Raw genomic sequence first — 25,375 nt, 5'->3', positions numbered from 1 at the left:
CCTGCTGAGACAGCTTGCAGCTTCACAGCCAGGTGCCCACTGCGCATGCGCGAGTAGTGCTGCGCTTTGTGAATGGTCCTGTAATCTTCTGGGACCTATCACCTGTCCCAGAAGACTACGGGGGGGGGGGGAGGTGAGGGGGAGGACAACTTCTACTTCTGATTGCCTAGGCGATTGCAGCAGAAGTGGGATTGGGTACCCCCTCCCTAAAGGTGCCTTATTCTTCATCCTCCTTAATGGGCAGCGGGGGACGAAGCCTTAAAGTGGGACTTCTCTTTTGGGTGGAGCTCTGCTTTAATGTGTCATTAAAATACCAGCAGTGGTTGTGTGGTGCACAGAAGCCCTAGAAAAAAATAAAAGGCTATTTTATAAATAAATAAACCATACAATGATCAGAGAAACATATCATTTAAAAACAACTACATACCGCAGGGTTGCTCAACCACTGGCTCGCAGGCCACATGTGGCCCTCGGAGCCCTCTGATGTGGCCCCCAACCTCAAACCAGGGAAGCACACTTCTGTTATATCCTGCAGGTTTGGTGAGCTTTCTGAAAGTTGCAGGAGTTTTAATGCACTTTCAAAAAGTGTACCACATCTGCAAGATATAATAGAAGTCTATGGCAAAGGGCAATAAGGGCTTGTTTACATTTGTAGTTTTGGGGTGGTAAAACCCCATAGTTGAGACATGTTTTTACCACACACACCCAACCCTGCCCCATGTTCTAGGGGGCCTGTGTGGCCTCCCTGACACCTTCTAATTTACACTTGAGCAGGAGGGGTAGCAGGGATGGCATATACAGGAACCTCTCCATTTTCATCCTGCAACTGCTGAAAGCTGGCTTTTCCTTCTCTTCCTCCCGCTGGTATTCAGAGGCTGCAAGAGGAAAATGCTCATTATGCTATTCAGAAATAAAAAATTCTAAATTCTGAACCATTTAATTTCATTGTGGCCTGCGACCAGTTACCAAATCAGTAAAGTGGCCCTCGCTCTTGAAAAGGGTGAGCACCCCTGACATACAGCATCCCCTATCTATGGAGTGAGGTTGGGACAAAATTATTTAAGGCAAACGAACATAAAATGCATTTGCAACATGATAGTGAGGCTCTGGCACACAGGTGTAGGTGTTCTGGCATTTTTTTTTTACTGATGTGAATGCTGCCCATTGCTTTCAGTGAGCCTATACACACGAGCATGTAAACTTCTGTAAGCTCTTTAATTGTAGATCATATCTGGATCAACTGTGGGTGCAGGACTCTGTATATGGAGTTTTATTTATTTTTTCTGTTTATTTTTTTTTTAGTTGAACTTGATGAACTAGTGTCTTTTTTTATTATTATTATAAAGTATTTATATAGTGCCAACAGTTTGCACAGCGCTGTAACCTATGTTACATTTTTAACCTATGAAGCTATGAATTTTTGGCATTCTGGGAGCAAGAAGAATTTTTATGTGCACATAAACGCATGTAAATGTGCGTACTATACAGACAATACTCTCAATTTTTTGAATAGTAACTTACTGCCATGAAGATCCAGCATTTATTCATCAGTATAAACTGTATATTTTCAGCTCCCTTTGGCTCTCATGTTTTTAAATAAAAAATGTTATGATAATTATGAACTCACCATATCATTGCCGGAGGAAGAGTTAGGAGGAAAATACCCCAGAGAACAAAGATAGGGAGCCATGTGAGAGACAGTTTTATAGTGATTAATGAGAAAAAACAATTGTGCTTATATTAGTGGGCAGCACAGTGGCTAAATGGTTAGCACTTCTGCCTGGCAGTACTCAGGTCATCGGTTCGAATCCCAACCATGGCACCACCTACCTGGAGTTTGCATGTTCTCCCTGTGCCTGTGTGGGTTTTCTCCCACACTCTAAAGACATGCTGGTAGGTTAATTGGCTCCTGTCTAAATTGGCCCTAGTATGTGTATGTATGAATGTAAGTTTAGGGACCTTAGATTGTACACCCCTTGAGGGTTAGGAACTGATATGAATGTATAATATATATATGTAAAGCGCTGCGTAAATCGAGGGCGCTATATAAGTACCTGAAATATATAAATAAACTTACACAGGAATAGTTTTTTTTTATATTTGGCTTTTACAAAATTTCTACAAAGGTGCATGCCATTATTTAAAATTCTCAGATACTAAGAAACAAACATTCCTCGTATGATGCTGGTGCTGGTATGGGACAGACACTAAGGTAGGGTTGATTTACCAAAGGAAGACAGGTTGGTGTCCTAGCAAAGTGCATGTTAGTGATAGCGGTGAAACTGTATGTACCATTGATTCTCCAATCACGTACAAGGCAAATAAAACAAACAAACAAAAAAAAAGATTTATAGAAGCGCCTGATTGAATATAAACAGTGACCACAGCTTTACCTTATTCACTAACATTCCCTTGTAAAATGAGCATTCATTCTGTAAAGTGAACCGTCAATTTAGGTGAGCAACCTCTATTTCTTTGATAAATCAAACCATTGAATAAACACTTAGAGGCAGATTTGGTGTACAATGGTTGTATTTAACCGCTTTAGGACCGCCTTGCAACAGATATACTGTGTGCAAAATCACGTGTATATATATGTGATTTAGCATTTCCGGGTAGGAGGTGCACGAGCCATGCACTGCCATTCGCAGCTGCGGATGTCAATCACTGGGTCCCCGCTGGCGCCCGGTGATTACCGAGCATCTCCGACAGGGAGGAAGATTGTTTTGTTTATAAACAATCTTCCTCCCTGTCAGCTCAAGCACACTGCTCTGGATGGCTGTGCACAGTATAGCCACCCCGATCAGTGTGCTTACACAGAAGAATACACCCCCTAGTTAAACACTCCCAGCACATAGTTAACCCTTTGACCACCCCTCACATTAACCCCTTCCTGCCCAGTGCCATTAGTACAGAGTCAGTACTTTTTTTTTTCAGCACTGATCACTGTATTGGTGTCACTGGAGATGTCAGTGACACCAAGTTAGTTCCCCCCCAGTATCAGAATGTCCGTCGCAGTCCTGCTAAAAGTCACTGATCGCCGCCATTACTAGTAGAAAAAAAAATCCCATTATCTATACCGCCATTTGTAAACACTATTACTTTCACGTAAACCAATTGATTTACATGTATTGGGATTTTTTTTAGCAAAGACATGTAGCAGAATACATTTTGGCCTAAATTTATGACGAAATTTAATTTTTTAAATTTTTTTTACTGGACACATGTAGCCTCCCTGGCGGTATTCCCGAGTGTAGCTCGTGGTAAAGTTTCAGTACCACAAGCGGTATCCCCGAGCTATACTCGGGCTTACCATGTGGCGCTGCTCCGCGATCCCTTGATCACTTACCTTGTCCTGCGCTCCCGCGATGTCCCTCCTGCAGTGTCCCCAGCAATGTAATCCGGCGGATGCCGGCATCTGTCATCTGGGTTCCGTCCCCTGCGAGCGTCGGGACGTATGGGGTACGGGGAACGGCGGGAAATTTGAAAATGACAAAAAGTGACATTCACTAAAATCACTAAAATCTCATAGTATAACATTACTGTATACATTTTGTCCCTAGTGCTTTGTCCTGTGCCCTGCCTGCATTTTTACTGTTCTTTCTGCCTGGAAACTGAGAAATGTCCATGGCGTCCAAAAAGCGTCCCTTTAGGTCAAAAGCGGTTTTAGACCAGCTAGAGAACAGCGATAGTAAATCAGAACCACTTGCAGAATTGAGTGATAATGATTTGTGGGGAAATTCGTCATCAGACACTGAAAACGATTCTGCGACTTTGCTCAGTGATGCGCTATATTTCAAATTTCAGTGTTTATGGTTTGATTATATTATTGAATTAAATTTATTATTATATTATTATTTTTTATGATTATTTATTAAATTATAATTTATGATTTCGTGTTTCAAGTTTTATCATACCTGGGATGTTTACTAGACTCTTGTTCGGACAGATTTCAGTGAGTTATTCCTAAAAATTACAGGCCTACAATATAAAATGCCAAACTTCCAGGCAAAATAATGGTACCGCTTTCAGCACAAAAAATCTGAAATAATCATACCGCCAGGGAGGTTAATAGCAAAAAGTCCAAAATATTGTTTTTTTTTCTCAAAATTGTTAGTCTTTTTTATGTTTATAGCGCAAAAAATAAAAAAACACACAGACAATGCTAAAAAAAGCCCAATACGTGTAAATTAATTGGTTTACATGAAAGTTATAGCATCTGCAAATGGCGGTAAATATACTGAAATTTTTTCTATACTAGTAATGGTTGTGATCAGCGACTTATAGCGGGACTGCGGTGGGCATTCTGACACTGGGGGGGAACTGACTGTCACTGACATCCCCAGTGACACCAGTACAGTGATCAGTGCTAATCCTGGCCCTCCACCACCTCCCTCACCCACACAACACCCTCCCGCCTCCACGTCCTGCCGCAACTTAGTATCTGTCCCCCTGCTCTCTAAAATCTCCCCCCCATTTTCATGTGCACTCCTGAACACCCGATCGGTGTGCAACAAGCTTGCCGCCATCCACGACCTCTTTGTTTCCTGCTCCCTCAACCTCCTAGCAATTACGGAAACCTGGATCCAGGCCACTGACTCTACCTCCCCTGCTGCACTCTCCTACGGAGGTCTCACCTGGACCCACTCACCCAGGCCCAACGGTCGTAAAGGTGGTGGGGTTGGTCTGCTCCTGTCACCACAGAGCACCTTCCGAGTCCTCCCAAACCCCCCCTCTCTATCCTTCTCCTCCTTCGAGGCCCACTGCGTCCGACTATTCTCCCCAACCCCCCTAAAGATTGCTGTGATATACCGGCCTCCTGGATCCATATCACGCTTCCTGGATGACTTTTCCTCCTGGCTACCCTTCTTCCCCTCTTCTGAGCTACCCACCATCATCCTTGGGGATTTCAACATCCCTGTCAACCTCGACAACCCAGACACATCCCATCTCCTCCACTTAACCTCCTCCTTTGCACTTGCACAGTGCATACAATCCACCACCCACTCCAACGGTAATATCCTTGATCTCGTCTTCTCCAACCGCTGCGCTCCCCACAACCTCACTAACACCCCCTTCCCTCTCTCTGACCACAACCTGATTACCTTCTCTATCTCCTCGTCCTCCAACGCCTACCCCTCCAAGTGTCACAATTCTACCAGCCGTAACCTCCGCAACCTTAACCCTGCCCCCCTCCACTCTGCAGCCGATCAACTCCACGACAGCATCCTCCCCCTGCCCTGCCTTGGCTATGACTGCCTACAACAACATGCTGTCAACAGCCCTTGACTCACTAGCGCCTTTAACCACACGCAACATCAGACCCCGACCGCTCCAACCTTGGCAGACTGATCACACCAAAACCCTCAAACGAAACAGTCGTGCCCTGGAGCGACTATGGCGCAAAACCAAATCCCAACAAGCCTTCACCCACTATATATCTGCCTTCCACATCTACACCTCCTCCCTCCACGCAGCCAAACAAGCCTACTTCCTGACCCTCAAGCCGACAGTCCCGAGGAACGTCCTGACATCACATCCACTAGGCCACGCTCTCTACACATTTCGTCACTCGACGACTTCAAGGCGCTTCTTTTTACTATTTCATTCTTATTTTATTATATGGTTTTCTAGTTATTCTTTTCTGTTATATTCTATTGTCTTCTTTTATGTTCTTTTCTATTTTTTTTGTATTCAAATTTGATTCAAATTCAATTCGAATTCATTTGGATTCGGATTAGTTACTAATGTAATTCAGAATTCAAAGACATCTGAATGTCTGAATACCGAAAAATTTGTGCAAATTCGAAACAAACCGAACTGCACGTGTCTATTAAACATTAAAAAAAAAATAGATTTAAACCTCATTATCTGGTATGGGTGTTGGACAGAAAGCTCTTATATCAAGCACTTTGATAACTGGCAATTAGTAGGAGAAATTTAGCCATTTCAGGGGTTTGCTTGATCCACCAATATTGTCTGTAAGTGGGGTGTGGAAAAGGAAGAGTCTAGGACATCTAATGACTCTTTGGGCTGGCTATAACAGTAATGCATACAGGTTTTTAAAGCATCTGACAAGCATCTATCAATGTATGTATAACAACAAATAGCCTTTCAAGCTCTGTAACTGTACCAAGGATGGGAATACAGCTATCCAATCACTTCACTTTCTCTATGGCAGAAGCATACTGGTAATGACACCTTGGAGAGTCCTAGGTTTTCTGATAAGTCTAATTAGCAACTTAAATTAATTAAAAACAGAAGGGTTAGCATTGGTTCTCCAGATGCCAAATACAAATTCTGATGTCTAATTATATGTAAAATTAAATATAAACAGAGCTGTTGTCAATTTGTAGTTTTGCTACATTTCCATTTAATGAACGCTCTTATCAATGTCCGTTTGAGTCTGTCAGTTGTGTGCAGTTTCATACTGAATTATTCAGATACTTTTCCTCTTGTGTTGGCAGTTGCCACTATTTATCTGCCTATTCTATCTACACAATTAACATGGACAGAAAATCTGTATGAAGCTAAGCCCAGTGGGCTTGAAAGTAACAGACTCACTTAATGTGGAACTCAACGTTTCAAGAGAAATTAATTTTTCTTTACTTTGATGACTAAAATAAACTTGCTACCAACAGCCATCTACACATATAGGTAGTCATGTGGTTTATTAGGTATTATAACTAACCTTTAAAAAAAGACAGTGGTAAGAGAATGCTAGATATAATAATAAGGATGATGGCACAGGCTAGAAGTGACAGAGTTGTTCACTTGGTAAGGAATGGCTAGGGTGGAGTGGTAAGCAGTTTTGAAGAAGTGGGTTTTCTTGTGCTGTTTAAATGTGTGAAATGTGGTAGAAAGCATGAAGAATTCATTTAAGTGCATTAAATGAAGCTATGAATGAGGTAGACACATTTACAGTTAGGTCCATATATATTTGGACACAGGAGGCACAATTTTAGTTTTTTTGCAGGTATTTACCAAAACATATTCAAGCTATAGTTATTCAATGGATATGGGCTGAATGTGCACACTCTCAGGTTTAATTTGAGGGTATGTACATCCAAATTGGAGGAAGGGTTTAGGAATTATAATATAAGACGTTCTCAACGCACTCCATGTCTGAGACTGCAGGCTTTTTACTTGGAGGTGAACTTGAACTGACATAAAATGTTTCCAAGATCACAACAGTGCCGAAAGCATACAGTACATCTTATGGTGCTTGTAAGTACCCGTGTTAATCTTCAAATCAATCTGTGTTCCCATGATGACTTTTGGATTCAAAGTTCTTGATTTATGCCAAATTCTTTGCCCTAGCCATCCTGATATTAACCGCAGTCAGCTCCTACTGCCAACTGCATTTCTGGCATTAGATAGTTGAATGACATCAAGTTTAGATTGAACGGAAGTCCATGCCCCGTGTAGAGCTTGGCTCTAGTATTCAAAGAGCTTCACAAGAACAAATGGATTATTTTGAAGACTAATACAGGTAATTGCATACATTGGTGTCTTCATTGTAGATCTATTCTTCTCCCATCAATGTTTTAGGCCAGTTCTAGTTGAATTTGAATTTAAATATTAATTATTAAAATGTTGAATGTTCAGCTTGGATCTGTTTTACCAATAAAAGATTCGTACCTCTACCTTAGTAACTGTAGATATACAGTTTGTAATGTAAAAAATGATGTACTATTACCAATAAAAGATTAGCTTTTAGTTATATATTTTAGAGAACAAGACTGAAGGTACTGTAATTTGCCACAGCAAAGTTCTTCAGTCACATTATATTCAACTAGACAGAACTATTTTCTTTTGGTGTTGTCAAACGCATATTTAAACCTAAAATAGAAAATTGCATTATGTTCAGCAATAGCTATTAATAATAATCTCATCCTTATGGACAAAAATGTACTTACATGCTGAATATTATGTCCTTGCTTATACTATATATACAAATGATTAGAGAAAAAGATCAATCTATAAATGTATCAATCCCCTATTGTAAAAAAAACCTCCAAAATTGTAAAAAACAGACATTGTGCGCAATCCCGCTGCATTTAAAACCGCACAATATAATAACAAGCATCATAGAGTGTAAATGACTCCAAATACAGCACTATAGCTACAGTATATATATTCCTACTAAGTCATAAGTTAAAAATTTCAAAAGCGTCAATGTGCAAATGACATTAAAACTCAAACTGCCAAAAAAATATAATACAACTCTTCACAGTGTGATAGGAAACATATACTGTACATATGACAGATAATAGAAATCAAAAGATATCATGTGCATAGTGTTGAAATAAATAAATTGAAATGCAGTACACTAAATATCAGAATACACAATAAACACAAGAATTCAAAATATAGGTGCACTTTTCCTTTAAATCAATGAAAAGATACCATAATATCAAAACCAATGTGCTTGTGTCAAAAAAGGTCGTAATTAAATTACATACAAGCACAATTTAAAAGTCCATGTCCCTTTACATGTAAAAAAAGTCCATAATTGAAATTCTTGAAATTTCGAATCATATAGACATAATGTGCCAGAATCCACTCCACAAGGTCCTTGCTTCAGTGTGTCACACCAACCAATGTGACAAAACCTCTTACCAGATACAAACAATCTCCAATTTATAAGAGATCAACAGTGCTCAAGGACTAGGCAACACCTCAGCCCGCAATCAGCATGGATTATCCAGTGATATTACGGGTGCTCAGTAAGAAGATTTACAAATACCATGGAGAGAGATAAAAAAGCAAACCACAAGTGTAGTATTTTAAAACCATATACCATTTATTAAAAGAATGCTGCTTACAATATCTAAGAAACAAAGGACTTGTACGGCAGCCAGCGCAGCCGGCGGGCGTAATGACGTCACTGGTCAAGGCTCCGCTCTATGCGTTTAGTTACAAATCATCAGGGGATGAGAGCTGTACAAATGGCTACATAGCATAATATTGCTGAAATCATGTGCTTTATTAAAAAGTGATTGCACTTACAAGATAATTTCTTGATGCACATCAAACAGCATCCATCAATGTGCAGGCTCAGGAAGGGAAGATCATCTCCCACTGACAACAGAGTAGATGCCAGCCACTCTGTCTGTCAGCACTTCCTCCAGATCCTCTGCACACACAAGACTCACTGCTTGACCACACTCTGATGTGTTTTGTCGTTAAGTCCTCTTACAATGGAACACATCGGGGCGCTGATAGTCAGAGCAGCCGGCATTTACTCTATCAGCAGGAGGTGAATTTCTTTTCCTGAGCCTGCACATTGGTGGATGTTGTTTGATCTGTATCAAAAAATGATTAAGTGCAATCACTTTTAATAAAGTTCATGATTTTAACAATATTTTGCTATGTAATCATTTTTTATTCTATGCTTCCGGGATTATATTCTTGCTGCGAGAAATGAGGGGTTGAAAAGAGTTTGTGGTGGTGAAGCAGCTGGATCCTATTAGAACTTTGAGCTACATATAGGGATCTTTGAATAAAGAAAGACATGTAGTATTGGTGAGTGGCCGTCTGATTTGCGTTGACGGGTATCGCTGAGACACAGTGAATTTTTTTTTTTATAACAACATAACTGTTTTGTATTTATCATTTTAAAGGACTGAAGAAACTGTCACTGTTATATGTATGTGTTTAATATCACACTGTGAAATGTTTTTGTTGTTGCCATTTTTGGTTATAATGTTGTTTGCTCTGTGATTTCACATTGAGGATTTTTGAAATTTAAAGTTATGATTTAGCTGAAATATTTATAGCAATAGAACTGTATTTGGAGTGGTTTATACTCTATGATGTTTGTTATTAAATCCCTACTATATAGTTGGGACCAATAAGTTGCTAAAATTCTTCATATCTATTGTAGTGTTTTAAAGCACTTTTGCAATTGATGGCTCTTCAAACAAAAATTCCCTGCATTCACATATAGCTACTATTTAAATTCAAACATTTGGATATCAACTGACGAATCTAATCGGAAACATAAGCTTGCTTAAAATGAAGCTTTATATTAGAAATACAGTTCTATATTCCTGGGGTAAAATCATGAATCAGTTTTTAGAAGGAAATTTTAAAATGCTGTACAAACATAAGGGCCGCCTTTATTAATAGACACATTAGGCCTTTGGCTGTGGTACATGACAGACACAAAGAGGCTGCTTAATCCTATATAGTTTTTGACCACACATTTCTTCCTCACCATTACCAGAATACACCCATCTAATATAAGTAGTTCCTCTTTAAGGTAAGCGGACAAGAGATAAAGCACCATCACGCCCCGATCCCCAATTCCTATTAGTCTATCACTATAATAAAAAGCCATGCTGGCCAATTAGAATGTGGATAATGCAGGAGGGGCAGTCAAGTTCTATGACCACCAATTGCTAGAGCTTTGCCTGCTGGAAACAGTATAGTATTTGGCCATAGCACAGGGCAATGAACACTGATGAAGGTATATTTCGGCACCTCTAGCTTCCTTTTTTTTAAGTGGCAGAATTGAATTAGTGACAGTCTTCAGAGGATGAGGATTCATCCCAAGCAGATGTCTACCATTATTACAAAGTTCCTACAAGGCACAACTCTTCCCCAAATCCAAATTATTGACTTTGATTCTCAAGCCCCATTTTTTTATATTTTAAAAGATCTGTAATAAACAAGGGATGGTTATGATGAAGATCAACTGGCTTCTCACTCTTATCATTTTGGTATATTTAGATGGAGATAGAGAATACATTCAGCACCCACATGTATTACAGTTTTTGATCTGCTGCCAATTTAAGGCAGATTTGGTCTGATGATTTCTCTGAGGCACAATAGTGCATGTTTCTTCACATTTCCTCAACAAATATAATTAGCAATGCCTCATTTCCTCAGCATTTTAACATTTACACAAAACGACCTGCATGTGTATTTCTCAAACCTTGGTAACAATGAATGATAGACTTAAATAACATTAACAATAAAATAAAAGAACAACATTTAAATGGATGTTTATCTAAATTTTCTATACACATTTTATTTCATTCCAGGTACTTTATTTTGACCTATGTCAGAAATTAATGTTGATGATTGCAAGCCTGGTATTGCTAAAAGAATGACTACTGATAAATTGAATTAAGAACAACAAGATTAAATCTAGTCATTGTAGGCGATTGTATTTACGATTTTCACAAAGTTCCATTGCAGATTTAGCCCAGATAATCAAAATATAACCATACATAAACAAGGTAACACAGTACAAATAGAGAAAAACAAGGTAATTCCAGCATGCTATATTCTATTAATCTAAATTTTTTCCTGTAATGTTTATGTCTGTTTCTGAGAATCTATTTTTAGGTACACTTGTGTTCCACTAAGTATTGAGGTTCTGATTAGTTTTTCTGATATTTGGCAATCTCTGACATCATGGTGACATCAGCAATATATCAATCTGCTTCCTCTTATGATTTGGATGAACTCATGTATATGACTGTTGCAGGGCATGTAACATTGTGTCTGACATCATAACCAGCAGCAGCAAACCAGATAGGAATGATCCATGAGCTCAGATGATTAAACTTTCCAATTAATCCTACTCACGGAATTCTAAGCTCATCTTGGGTCACTACCCAACTTGGCTGGCTGAAATTTGATTCATCTATGGGCAGGCTGGTTGTACTGAAGTCAATCTATCAATTGATGCCTAAAGACCTCCCCTTCAGATCCCTGTACCAAAAACATATTGGGATGACAACCTTGTTCAATAGAGTAGAGCCTTATTGGCTCAGAGTGCTGTCTCTTCCACTCTCAGCCTCATTTGTGGTGTGGAAAGAGTATATCCAAAATAATTTAAAAACAAATTTTAGAACTCTAGAAGTCAATGCAATGGATGATGATTAATTAAGGTGTAATTAAAGGCAAAACTTTTTTTTCATCTTGGATAGAGTAAGGGAGAGTTATTATCCTTGTCAGTATTATTTTGCTGTTTGTGTGCCATAGGGGAGATTTCCCTTTGCTTCCTGTCAAAACAGTAAGTGAGAGGAAATCCCTCAAAAGTGAAAAAATCCAAGGGTGTTATCAGGGTTACCAGAACTACTGATCCATTGGAAGATTTCACATCTATTACTGCTCTGATGTCAACCCAAAATTTGGGATTTTCTTCAACTTTCACTATCAATGTTAATGGTAAAAAGAACAAATAGAGAGGGTGAAGCTCCCTAATGGGGCACAGGCAACAAAAAAAAAACCTGACGGGTTTTCTAATCCCTCTCCACTCTATCCAAAACTAGAAAAAATGTTTTGTCTTTAGTTATACTTTAATATTGGTTATTGACCTTTGTCCCTTTCACTTTAATTTATCTTGCCATATTTTAATTGTACAGTAAGTGAATAAAATAAATTAGATATCAAATTCTACATTACATCATGTAATACTAACAAACACATTATAGTCTGTCTTTATTTTTTTTTCCTTTCTACAGAGCTGGGACAACTGTTGTTTTAGACAGCACCAAATCCTCATTCTTGGTGTTGATTAAATCTGTAAGTAATTACTCTATTTCACTAGAACACCCCTCAGTTAAACCATGTGAAACAATAACTTAACATTCTACATAAAATTACTCTATTTATAAAAGTTAATTGAGGTTTTCTGACCTTCTCAGCCTGAAAGACATAAATTGACATAAGTAAAGAATATTTGAATGAAATATGGTATTCTAGTACTTACAGATATCACTCCATGTAAAATGCCTGGAAGTCATAAATCATGGTCTCCCATTAGAGATTAATGATCCTTTCTTACACATTATTATTTATTCATTATAGGTATTTATATCATATATCAATCAATTTATATCAATTTTCGAAGTGCTTTACATACATATTGTACATTCACATTAGCCCCAGCCCTCAAGGACCTAACAATCTAAGGTCTCTAACTCGCATTATTACATACATATACTAAGGCCAATTTAGACAGGAGCCAATTAATCTATCAGCATGTCTTTTGAGTGTGGGAGGAAACCCATGCAAACACAGGGAGAACATGCAAATGCTAGGCAAGTAGTGCCATGGTTTGGATTTGAACTCATGACCCTAGTAATTCCAGGCAGAAGTGAAAAACACTTAGCATGCTTGTTTTATTACTGAAGCACAACACAGGGAGATTAAAGCGTACTTGGGATAGTAGATATTTGAAGGCTGCCTTTCGGACCTCCTTCTTAAAATGCTAGTTGCCAGGTGTCTATTGTGATCTGACATTTCCAATACATTCAAGTCACTGGCCTAGAAAGAATGCAGGCAGTGAAGTCAGTACGCCTGCTCTATGAACCTATTTCAAGTCAGTAAAGCAGAAAATACTGAAGGCAATAATTTGCCATACAAACCAGGCAACTAACATCTGCAAAATAAGAGGTTAGGAAAGGAAAAATAAATAAAGACATGTACACTATATTGCCAAAAGTATTGCAACACCTGCCTTTACACACACATGAATTTTAATGGAAGTCTTAGTCCGTAGGGTTCGATATTGAGTTGGCCCACCCTTTGCAGCTACAACAGCTTCAACTCTTCTGGAAATGCTGTCTACAAGGTTTAGGAGTGTGTCTATGGGAATGTTTGACCATTCTTCCAGAAGTGCATTTGTGAGGTCAAGCACTGATCTTGGACAAGAAGGCCCGGCTTGCAGTCTCCACTCTAATTCATCCCAAAGGTGTTCTATTAAGTTGAGGTGCAGGCCAGTCAAGTTCCTCCACCTCAAACTCACTCATCTATGTCTCTATGGACCTTGCTTTGTGCATTGGTGCACAGTCATGTTGGAACAGGAAGAGGCCATCCCCAAACTTTTCCCACAAAGTTAGGAGCATGAAATTGTCCAAAATGTCTTGGTATGTTGACGACTTAAGAGTTCCCTTCACTGGAACTAAGGGGCCGAACCCAACCCCTGAAAAACAACCAAACAACCCCATACCATAATCTCCCCTCCATCAAACTTTATACTTGCCACAATGCAGTCAGGCAAGTACCATTCTTCTGGCAACCACCAAACCCAGACGTGGCCATTGGATTTCCAGACAGAGAAGTGGGATTTGTCACTCCAGAGAACACGTCTCCACTGCTCTAGAGTCCAGTGGTGGCATGATTTACACAACTGCATCCGAAGCTTTGCATTGCACTTAGTAAAGTAAGGCTTGGATGCAGCTTCTCGGCCATGGAAATCCATTCCATGAAGCTCTCTATGCACTGTTGTTCTCCTAAATTGATGCCCACATGAAGTTTGGAGGTCTTTAGCTATTGACTCTGCAGATAGTTGGTGACTTCTGTGCACTGTGCACTTCAGCATGTGCTGACCCCACTTTGTCATTTACATGGCCTACCACATCGTGGCTGAGTTGCTGTTGTTCCCAGATGCTTCCGTTTTGTTATAATACCATTGACAGTTGACCGTGGAATATTTAGTAGCAAGGACATTTCACAGATGGACTTGTTGCACAGGTGGTGACCTATTACAGTGCCACGCTTTAATTCACTGAGCTCCTGACAGCGACCCATTCTTTCACAAATGTTTTTAGAAGCAGTCTGCATGCCTAGGTGCTTGATTTTATACACATGCGGCCATGGAGGTGATTAGAACACCTGAATCCAATGATTTGGAGGGGATTCCCAATACTTTTGGCAATATATATATATATATATATATAAAATGATCACCTGTTTTGATGCACAGCAGATTTCTGCACTGAACTTTGAAATCTGACATAGTTAAATAAAGCTGCACATTGTACAAAGATGAAATGCATCCTGACTGACTTCTGTGGGATTCCAGGGACCATAGAGACCTATGTGAGAGGCCACTGACCCAAGCAGCATGCCAAAAAATATTGCAAAGGGCCAGATTCGGTCCTGGAATAATAAAAAATAGAGGTTTCATAAATTCTATTTTTCAGGAGGAACCTAGAAAAATCTTGCTCTGTCTTTAAAACTGCTCGATGGACTTACAGACTGGCCATACTTGTTATTTTGCTCTTTCCAGGATGGTGGAGCTGAAAAGAATCAGCTTCACTGCATGTGAAGTCTCCACCCTAACTTAACCAAGTAAAAACCTTGGTCATATTTGCAATACACCTGTATTTTCATGCAGAATTTCCAGAAGAAGGTTATTTTTCTTATCCATTTACTCAGCATGCTAGGTACATTTTTGTATTGTACTGTAGCTGATAAAATTTAATCTTAAAACATAAAAACTCTGCTAAATAAGATATAGCTGAAACCCTGATATTTCAGATTTTCTGTTCATATTCTAGGGAAAGTGTCAAATAGTTGTTCAACTCAATCCGGACAGACCATCTACTGCAGCTGGAACCTCCAGAAATTACTACTCGATTGTAAGCCGGCTTCCCACAGTGCCATTCTTGCTTGAGAAAACAACAGACAGCTCTTCATATCTGCTGGAAAGTAAGATTTACTAACTGATATAGCATAGGATTAATGAGGATCTCAAAGTTTAAAAAAGAGAGTCCACATAATAATGGGATACTGAGCTAGAATTGGGTCTGCTCAGGGCAGATATGTTACTGGTTTCTTATAATACTTCCCTGGAGATTTTGGCTTGCTTTACCTTACCTACAATATTATTTTCCTTACTTAGTTTTTTCAAGCACCAAAATGTTTAAGCCTAGAGGTCTGTTTACCTGTTTGCAATATACAGTATATATATATATAATCAGTGAAACTGGCAATGCAGGCACTAATCTCTTAGAAGAAATGTGTTTAGCTTGCACAAATGCCTCTGACATTTGTGCAACTATGTAACTATATTACCCAGGACCAAGATCTAAGTTTTCAACTCCAGCCAATTTCATTTGTCATCACTGGGGGCTCTTGTTCTCTCTATTATTATTTTTTTATTATTACCATTAATTACATATAATTCCTAAACATTTGGATTATACTGCTGCCTTCAGGAGGGTGGGACAGTGGCAAACAAAAATTGTTAAGCCAGACGAATATAACCTAGCATCTAACCATTACTGTGAGCAAACAGTAACGCAGAGGATCCATGTCCTTCAATAGACTTTAAGAAAAAGATTTTAATGTATGTACAAGACCATCCGGTCAACAGCAGAAGGCTGAACACTTCTAATCCTTTACTTCAGGGAAAGGTCCCTGAAAAGGAAGTGTGTCACCTGATTAGACAACCAGGCACATAAAGAGATACCCATGAATGTCAGAGCTTGCACAGAATAACATTTAAGTTGTATAGGGAAAAATAACATATGCTGGAAAAAATGGAAGGGTACTAACTCTTAATTCTCCTGAAGAAGAGAGTAGGGTAATCAAAATCCACACAATAGGGTACTCAGGGACGTACCATAATCAAAACAAAAAAAAATAGGTTGAGTAGAACTCCTTCCAAAACAACACCCATAGTTGTTTCTGAGGTATGATATCCACATTGCAAGCCTGCTAAGCAGTTATTAAATATATTATTCTTGGGATCATCCAACCTTCCTCTGTAAAAACAGAGTCTTCTGCTGAGGAGTGAAGGGGTAGGAATCCTAGTATTACTACTAAGATATTTATCTGATAAAGAAGGAAAGAAGAGAGAATCTAAGGAGACTCCCTCAGAAGACTGCAGCTTGGCCACAGAAAGATGATCCTACACAAAATTCTAGAATTTTATTGTTACTCTTTGAGGGAATCTGCAGCAGGCTAACAGTGTGTCATACCTGCAGACCATCCAGGGGGAGTACATGGCTTTCCAGTGATGGATAATTCTTTCCAAGGAGGGAAGCATAGGTACTCCCTTGCTAAAACCCTCACTTTTCCTTTGCAATAATTGTATTGGAGTTTTACAAAATACATCAGGGAGTGAATGTGTGTTTTATCGCACAAGGTACAGATACCCTCACTTTTCAAGATAGGAATAATCATCTGAGGAGATCTGGAAGGTAATATCTGAGCTCTAGGAAGACAGTGCACTCACAAATTACACAAACTCTGCTGCCCAGCATAGGGAATAGGTCATATGGTCTGTTGCAGAGGAGGTTTCCTCTGATGTACAACAGAGGTCAGGAGAGCAAACCAATGAACAAAATGATTCCCCAGATGATTCAGGAACTGTATGTCCTGGAGAACCAGCCTTAAGGGGCAGACAAGAGTATACGTCTGTTAGTGGGAAGGAAAGGAACCATCCCTCTCCCTGGTCAGGGTTCGGCGAGTTGTAGCTCGTACCTTTTGATCTGAAAATACCAACTTGGGGACCACCCAGATTCCAAACTTCCTAACACAGATGATGAGGCAGAAAGGGACTGAGAGACCACATGTTAAGAGGGGACCATGCTCAATAGGGATTCCCCAACAATTACACAAACCCAGAAAGAGGTAAATAGGTAAACGCCTATAAGTATGAGGGCAAAGGTCCACAGGGAGTGGACTGTCTTAATGAGTACTTGAGTCAAACAGCTGCACTGGAAGGGGACCTAATATTACCACTGCTAGAAAGCTGGCAGATGATAGAACCATCAGTTTTGTTTCAACTATTAGAATCCAGAAAATGTATTCGCTTCAGGAGGAGTCACCTGAATGTTCCACAATGGGTATTCCAAAAAAAAAAAAAACCCTCCTCAGTATTATGAACAGGGGCCAGAATTGCTGGAAAACACAAAATAATCAGGTCCTTGCTAGAAAAGGGAACCATAGGGACTGACCCCTGTTAACCTTGGTTAGTAAGTCCCTCAGGAAAGGAAAGAGGCTGAGGGGAGTCAAGCACCGCAGGGGGTGTAAGTGTCCTCTGTCCATCTTTAAAAAGACATGTTTCACTGCATAGTGTAAAACAATTAGGCTCAAATTGGGGTACAGCCTTTTGTACTGACAAACCCAAGTAGATGAAGCTGCTATAGGTCACAAGTGTTTGGCAGTATCCAAGTCACTGCAGCTGGCAGTGGAACAAGACTGAAGAATGATCCATGAGGTCCTTCAGAAGCAGGAGCAACAGTGGGATGGTGCTTCTTTTAGACTGAATGAGGGGAAAAGAGCCCAGGGCACAAGAGTGCAACACTTCACATGATGACATCATCTCAGTTCCCTTAGCCTTAACCGCTACCGCAATGAGACGGTCACAGCAGTACATTAAAAGGTACCCAATGGTAACAACTCTTTGGTAGCTCCCATTGCTTTACCCTGACTTGTCTTACTTACTATGTGAGTCCTCAGAGAGCGGGTCACACCAGAGACCGTGCCACATCTCTAGACCCAGAACTAACACAGTGCACAGGTCTGGAAAGTACCACAATGCAGAGCCCAATGCCCAAAGATCACATTCTTGGCTAGCCCTGCAATCTTCAGTCCATTTGGGTCCAGGTAAAACATCCAAATGCCGTTGCTGAGCATATGCTGATTTGCATAGCTGCTGTTTAGAGACTAACTCAATCAGCTTTTATGAAGTCTTGATTAAAGTCACAGAACAAAAATATATCTATATACGAAGTGCAGAGTATCTTGAATGAAAATTAAAAAAAAAAGAAGAAAAGCTAGTGAAATATAGTTAGACATGTTTTCAGCTGAATTTAAAAAGATGTCTAACTTCCTAGCAGAGTAGCAAAAAATAGAGGCATGACAGTTATAGACAGGGTTACTGTATATGGGGACTGGCTTAAAGAATATGTTACCCCAACATTGGGTTGTTTTACAAAGTAAGGGTTCACCTACACCAGGATTTCAACCAGGTTGCTCAGGCACCCTGGGGTGCCTTCAGGTTTCTTCATGAGTGCCTTGCCAAAATGCTTTTTATTGAGCACAATTACAACCTTCCAGCCGGCATCCTAACAACCAGTGATGTCATTGGTGTAGAAAGAGGATGTCGGCTGCCTGCACAACTTCCTTGTTTGCCCCTCTCCTGCCCCTCTCTGTCCACATTTGGGTCACATTAGCTGAGTGACGGAAAGAAACTGATGGAGACGAGAAACATGGAAATGCCAGTCAGTACCAGTGTGAAAAGGTGTAGTTACTTTTGAGGAATACTACTATAGCTGGGTGTCCTGTGTGCAGGGGCGGACTGACCATTTGGAAACTCGGGCACTGCCCGGGGTCAGTAGGGGGCCCCATGAGATGTCCCTGGTACCTTTTTCATCGGCTTTTTTGAGTTTGGTCAAGGACACAGGGGCCCCATGATCCCCTATTGCCTGGGGGCCCCATGAGTTGTCAGTCCACCCCTGCCTGTGTGTATGGATGCTGCTCCTTTTTGTAACACTATTCCTGTAGGCGGAAGTTTAAGAATGTTTAAAAATCGTTAAACTCCTGTGTTCCTCAATGCACAATAAATAACGAGTTTTAATACTTTCTAGTTTCCATCTTAAGTTTTTGTAAAATGATAAGTTTTTTAGTACATGCTGAAAATCAAGACTTCTTGCCATATTTATAGTTGTTATTTGGTACAGTATTATATAAGATTTTGTACTTGGCATGATACATTTAATGAATTGATTGTCTTCTTATCACTGTATGTTTCAGTATGTTGTGGCATATTGGGAGAGTCCCCTGTGCTTTATGATTCTGTTATAACCTATGTTTACATGTGTCTTATGTGCAGGGACTGTTTTGCCCAGAACATCTTACTCAGCCTCCTACAGAACAGTGGCTAATCCAATGCATATGAAACCTAGGCCTCAGGTAATTAAGTACTTTTTAAGGTCCAAATGTGTCTATCCATTAAATAGACCTTGTCACCTTGGCTATTCAGGACAAAGTAGAAGGGTCTCTTTTAACCTACCTACCAACTCAGTTATACTCACCTTCATAGTGCTCTACTGCCATCCCTTCCTGCACAACATTCACTATGACATTTCTGGGGGGAACCTACAGAGAATTATGTTGTCACCCCCTTTTGTTATGTGACAGCATTTTAGTCTAGCGATTTCCTGCTAGGTCTGAGCATTGCACCATAGATGGAGGTCACATGCTGCTCTATACCTGAAGCAGCAGGTTTTTTTATGGTGTCTGTGGCAGAAAAAAAATCAGCAGGGGAGTGCTGCTACGGTGAGTATAGCTAGGTTGTAGGCTGTCATTTTGTTCAGTTTGATTTTAGAACATCCAATCTTAATTTGCATTTTCCTGAGTTACAAAAGTGTCAGTGTTACCTCTGCCTAGTTTCTTTTTCTTTCCCTGCAAAGACCCACAAATACCTGTTGAGCCTGCCTGCAATGTTCAGCACATTAAGCTTCCTTTGATGGTGTGGCAAATATGTTTCACTGCTCCTGAATTCAGAATAGAGTTGCTATTCTCATGTAGGCTGTGCCTGCTTGCAAACAGTTGGATGAAAAATGTTGCAGGGTGCATGGATATCAGCATTGTCACTGCTGATTCACAAACCAGTAACTCTCAGCTGGCCACACCTAGTCCTACCTCTTATACCGGATTGGCAGTACTGACTCTTATGCTGACACCCTCGCATTGTGAGCTGCAGTATCTGGGAAGCGGAGCAAGTGAGACACAAATGAAAGAGGACTTGGCTCTGACCGGAAAGGTAAAGGACGTTTTTTGTTTACTTTATGAGGCTTGGACATCACATTGCAACTGGATTCAGTACTTGTATAGACTCTCATACAAGGGTCTTTACTTTAAAGTGATAGTAAAGCTTATAATTTTTGTTACAATAAAGAGGTTTATAATTACCTGCTCTGTGCAGTGATATTTCACAGAACGATCCCTGACATCCTCTTTAGCGGTCCCCCGCTGGCACTGTCTGCATCTTCTTCCTCTGCGTGTACCCATAGCAAGCCATGCGTGCATGCTTTGGAGGTGAGCTGTGTGTGCCCATAGACACACACACAGTGCGAATCCACCCTGCCCCTGCTCCCTCCTCACAGCAGCTCTCGCTGGTGCCTGAGTCTCCTGTGAAGGGAGAAGACCTACAACCAGGGCTGTGGATAAGGGGGTACCACCAGTCCTCCTGTACAGGGCCCAGACCAGCAGGGGGACCCAGGCAGCTGGATGAATTGGATGTAGGTGGAGGTGTGATCGGCACCACGGGGGAGGGGGCAGTTACTGGAACTTACCCCTTGTATGGCTCCCTCTGCAACAGCTGAAAGCTGGCTTCTTCTCCTCTCTCTGCCACTAGCTTTCAGCTGCTGCAGAGGGAATTGGTTCCAGTAATTGCCCCCCCCCACTGCATCAATAACCCTCCCTGTGCACCATACATTCTCCCCTGCTGCTCAGGCCCCCCTTTGTGCCCCCACCCCTGCATTGCTGCTGGTTCCCCTCTGCTCCTTTCCACTGGCATCTGCAAGCACACAATAGAATCCTTCAGGATGGAGAGTGGGAGAAGGGTGTAACATTTACCAGCCCCATTGTTTATTGAATGAACACAATGAGTGATTGGTACATAACTGAAGCATAGTAAACTGTGGTTTTTTTTTTGGGGGGGGGGATGTCAGGTTAGCTATATGGGACCCCGTGGTTTCTAAGAGCAGCCCTGCCTGCAACTGGGACAGCTCAGGATCAATCAGAGGACACAGTTAAGTGTTGGGGTGGGTCGAAAATGTATCTAAGCATTATTACGTTCATGCATGGAAAGCATAAAGGTACAAGATGTTTAGACTTAAAACTACTTTTAGTTGAGGATGTCATATTTTCTTACTATATGCATAGAACAACATAAAAACTAAGTTTAAGACTGCATGCTTTTTGCAATGCTGATAGCAAACATAGTTACATATAGTTACATAGTCTGGCTGAAAAAAAGACAAAAGTCCATCCAGTTCAACTATTAAAATAAAAAGTTATAATCCTATACCCCAGTAGTTACATTTTATTTGTTGAGAACAAGTTTTACAGGAAGCAATTACAAAAATAAGACACAGTGAGTCTGTTTTACTAAAGGATTTGAGAATTTTCACATAGATTGTGTGAATTTGCTCTTTAATTATCCAATCGTGCAGATACCATGTTAGGTAATTTACTACATTTATTTGTGCATAGCTTGTAAATATACTATGTGTACATCAGAGCAACCATATTTGTTAATTACATATACAGACTTTGCTTCCTGTGATGTCTGTAATGCAGGGGTGGACTGAGCATTTGGAAACTCGGGCACTGCCCAAGGGCCCGGGGTCAGTAGGGGGCCCCATGAGATGCCTCTGGTACCTTTTTTATAGGATTTTTTCAGTTTGGGCAAGGACACAGGGGCCCCATGATCCCCTATTGCCCGGGGGCCCCATGAGTTGTCAGTCCGCCCCTGCTGTAATGTGTACAAATGCATACAGTATATTGCCGCATTCATCAAGGCCTTTAACTCAGGTCTTATTTTTCAAGAATAGACGAATAGAAATACAATTTTTTTTTCTTTCTTTCTCCCAGTCTGGTGGAGAAATGAAGAAAGCCCGATTGCTAGGTAGCTACACTAGCCATAATAGCACTGCTTAGTCATAAATCACAAGACACAATGAAGTTAAACTGACAATACATCTTAGCCTGCGTAGAAATGCCACTATTCTAGTAACAACTGCCTCAAGAAGTCTATTTTGCTGTGACAAATGTCTATAATTTTCTCCTGTTTAATGTTTTGCAGACTGCAGGACCATCAACCTTTTCATTAAGATACAGGAGCAATCTCTGTGATTTAGACTATACAGGTAATAAATCTGTAGGGGAAACCAAGTTACATAGATAGCAAGATGTTACAATAGTGATTATTTGTGCTCGATATTTACAGGCTGTTGACATGTTGTGTGACTGCAGTAACGTCATAGAATTTGGAGTGAGTCATGAGGAAGTCACCCATGTAATTTCTTGTTACATTATTAGGGATGTAGAATTGGGAACACAAACACTATTGCGGCAATGTTTCACTGTATGCCATTGGCAATGGTCGGTAAGGTCAGTTTAACTAAAACCAGTTTGTAATACAATGAATGCTAAAAGAAATGAATCGGGCGTGCAATCACCAATGAAAAACCAGCATTAAAGTGTTACTAAACCCAGGACCCTACATTCACTATATCCGGTCTCCCACAGTACACACAACATGAACATGCAATTATTTTAGTAAATATAAACTGCTAAATACCTTTTCTCATCAGCAGTATATAGCAGTCGTGTGACTTCTATCAATGTCCAGCTGAGCACTGGTTAATCTTATAGGAAGAGTTTTCATTCTCCCCTTATTGTCCTATGAGGCTGCATAACCCCTGACCCTCTGTCTGGACAGCTCTGATTGGCCCTGTGCTGATCACATGCACCCTCCCAAGAAAATAAAAAATACACACCAAACTGAGCATGTGCAGCTTGCCCCCAAGGCTCTGTTCGATCAGCATATGGATTGGGGATAGTAGAAAGGGTGGATCAGAGTAGACAGGATCAAACATCCTTTTTACAGAGGATTAACCACTTAGGTGAGTATAACAAGTATGAATTACTGCATTTACAGACCGATTTTACTGTTGTGGGTTTAGTAACACTTTAATATAATAAACAGAGGATTCACAACATATAGTCTCACCTGTTAACCTCCTGCTCTGACATGTTTCACCCACTAAGGGCTTAAGCACGGAGATCTCTATGTCAGTGTGTGGTCAGTTCATTTCTACTTAACAAGCGGGTACAGCTGAGCAGGGATCCACTCCTGGGCATGCCTCTGAAGGGAGGTGGTGGAACAGGGAAAGAAACAAGTTTGGGGCATCACAGCTTCTATTGATTCCACAATGGATGCTGGGTCACAGAAGATGAATAAGATTCAATGAGATTTGCCCAGCAAATAGCAGGACTAATCTGGCAGGATTATATGACATTTGGGGAGTGAATTGTTAGGTTAAAATGTATTAAGATGAATCTTTAGAGTACAGTAGCAGCTATTTTTCACCTTTAGGTGAATCTTTGTGAGATTGTTTTGGTCAAATCTTGTTAAATAACAGGCGTCTATTCATTCACTCACTGGCACTTGCTATCCATGGTGCTGAAACTGTGAATCAGAACAGTTTCAACAATACTGGCCGACAGGCATGCATATTCCCTGGTATTCCCATAGCAAGGGGGCAGTGAGCATGCAGAACCTGAAGGGCACAAGCTTGTTTGGCTCCTCCAGTGCCCAGAAGGGGGTACTTGGTAGGGAAGGCCCATATCACACCTACCATGGACAACCATCTACCTGTAGATCAGTGGTCTCCAAACTTTGGCCTGCAGGCCAAATACGACTCTTTGCTTTCTTTTTTCCAGCCCTTGGGGGGACTATTCTTCACACTTATATGAACCACTATTCCTTCCACTGACACCAACAGTGCGGCATAATTCCTCCCACTGACACCAATGATGAGGGACCATTCGTTCCTCTCTTCCACTGACATCAGTGAGAGGCCACTATTCCTCCCATTAATACCAATGATGGGGCACTATTCCTCCTCCTACTGACCACAGATGTTATTTATTTTTTTACTCCCACTTACCAGCAAACCTGAATTTTACTCCCACTGATGCTGGAACAATTCTTACTCCCACTGGCCGCAGTCTCCCCCCCAAAGTCTAAAGGATAGTAAACTAGCCCTTCATTTGGTAAGTTTGGAGACCTCTGATCTAGATCGTAGTTCCCCCCTCAAAGTGAACTGATTTCCCTTTCAAGGTTCCAATGATCTCTAAAGGTGTCCTGCTGTGTCCAGTTCAGAGACAGAAATGTAAAAGAAAGGAGAGAAAATCCTCTCCTGCCCCAATATGCTATTTGGTCAGACCTCAACCTTTTGAAGAATTGTCCACACTGGGCTTGATTTTAACTTGGGAGTTCTGGGGGAAGAGTTTCCTCAGAGCATCACTGATTTCTGTGTCCTGGCATACATCCTTGAGCACAGACAGCCTTAAATATGAGTACCACTTTCTACAGTGTTCTGGTGGTGCGTATTTCAGCCTGTCATCAACTCTGAACCTGCGCCTCCCAGGGTCCTGAAAATGTCGGGGCTTGACATACATGGGCTGAATGTCCAGTGTGTATATAAACAGGTGCTGGCTCAAAGTGAAAAAAAGATATGAATGGTAGGTAGGGGAAAGTAGAATGGAAAAGGGAAGGGGAGGATATAAGTGGAGAAAGGAAGCTATTACCAGATATGTGGAGATAATGTATATGTAATAATACCCCTTTGGAGTCACTGAGTTTTAAGTCCCCCTACAGCTCTGCACAGCCAGGCAACATGCATTTTCTTCCACACATTGCACTCAGAGTAAGTAAACAGTCCTTGAGCTTAGTTTTGTGATTGTATTAAATGGGTTAATAAGTTGGATGGGGATGAGTGGTATATGGGATGCCCATGGAAACTGCAAACTTGAGTACCAACTCCTTAGCAACTATGTACAGATGTTGACAAAATAGTCTCTCCTTTAAGAGCCCTCCAGC

The 25,375-nt window shown here is 40.6% G+C and overlaps 1 protein-coding gene across 1 annotated transcript in view; it reads left to right on the top strand.

Moving 5' to 3' along the window:
* LOC149469411 (cyclic nucleotide-binding domain-containing protein 2-like) overlaps positions 1–25,375 on the top strand; it is a 106,513-nt gene that overhangs the window by 46,726 nt on the left and 34,412 nt on the right. The window contains exons 10-13 of the mRNA XM_089669322.1: positions 12,483–12,543; positions 15,306–15,456; positions 19,592–19,671; positions 22,571–22,634. Of these exons, the coding sequence (XP_089525448.1) occupies positions 12,483–12,543; positions 15,306–15,456; positions 19,592–19,671; positions 22,571–22,634 (356 nt within the window). The remainder of the gene's footprint in view (positions 1–12,482; positions 12,544–15,305; positions 15,457–19,591; positions 19,672–22,570; positions 22,635–25,375) is intronic.

Source organism: Staurois parvus, unplaced genomic scaffold, assembly GCF_062004578.1.
Source record: "Staurois parvus isolate SC_StPar_1 unplaced genomic scaffold, SC_StPar_1.0 ptg000071l, whole genome shotgun sequence".
In the NCBI taxonomy this organism is placed as follows: domain Eukaryota; kingdom Metazoa; phylum Chordata; class Amphibia; order Anura; family Ranidae; genus Staurois; species Staurois parvus.
Note: the sequence above shows the minus strand (reverse complement) of the source record. Positions and strands in the feature narration are given on the sequence as shown.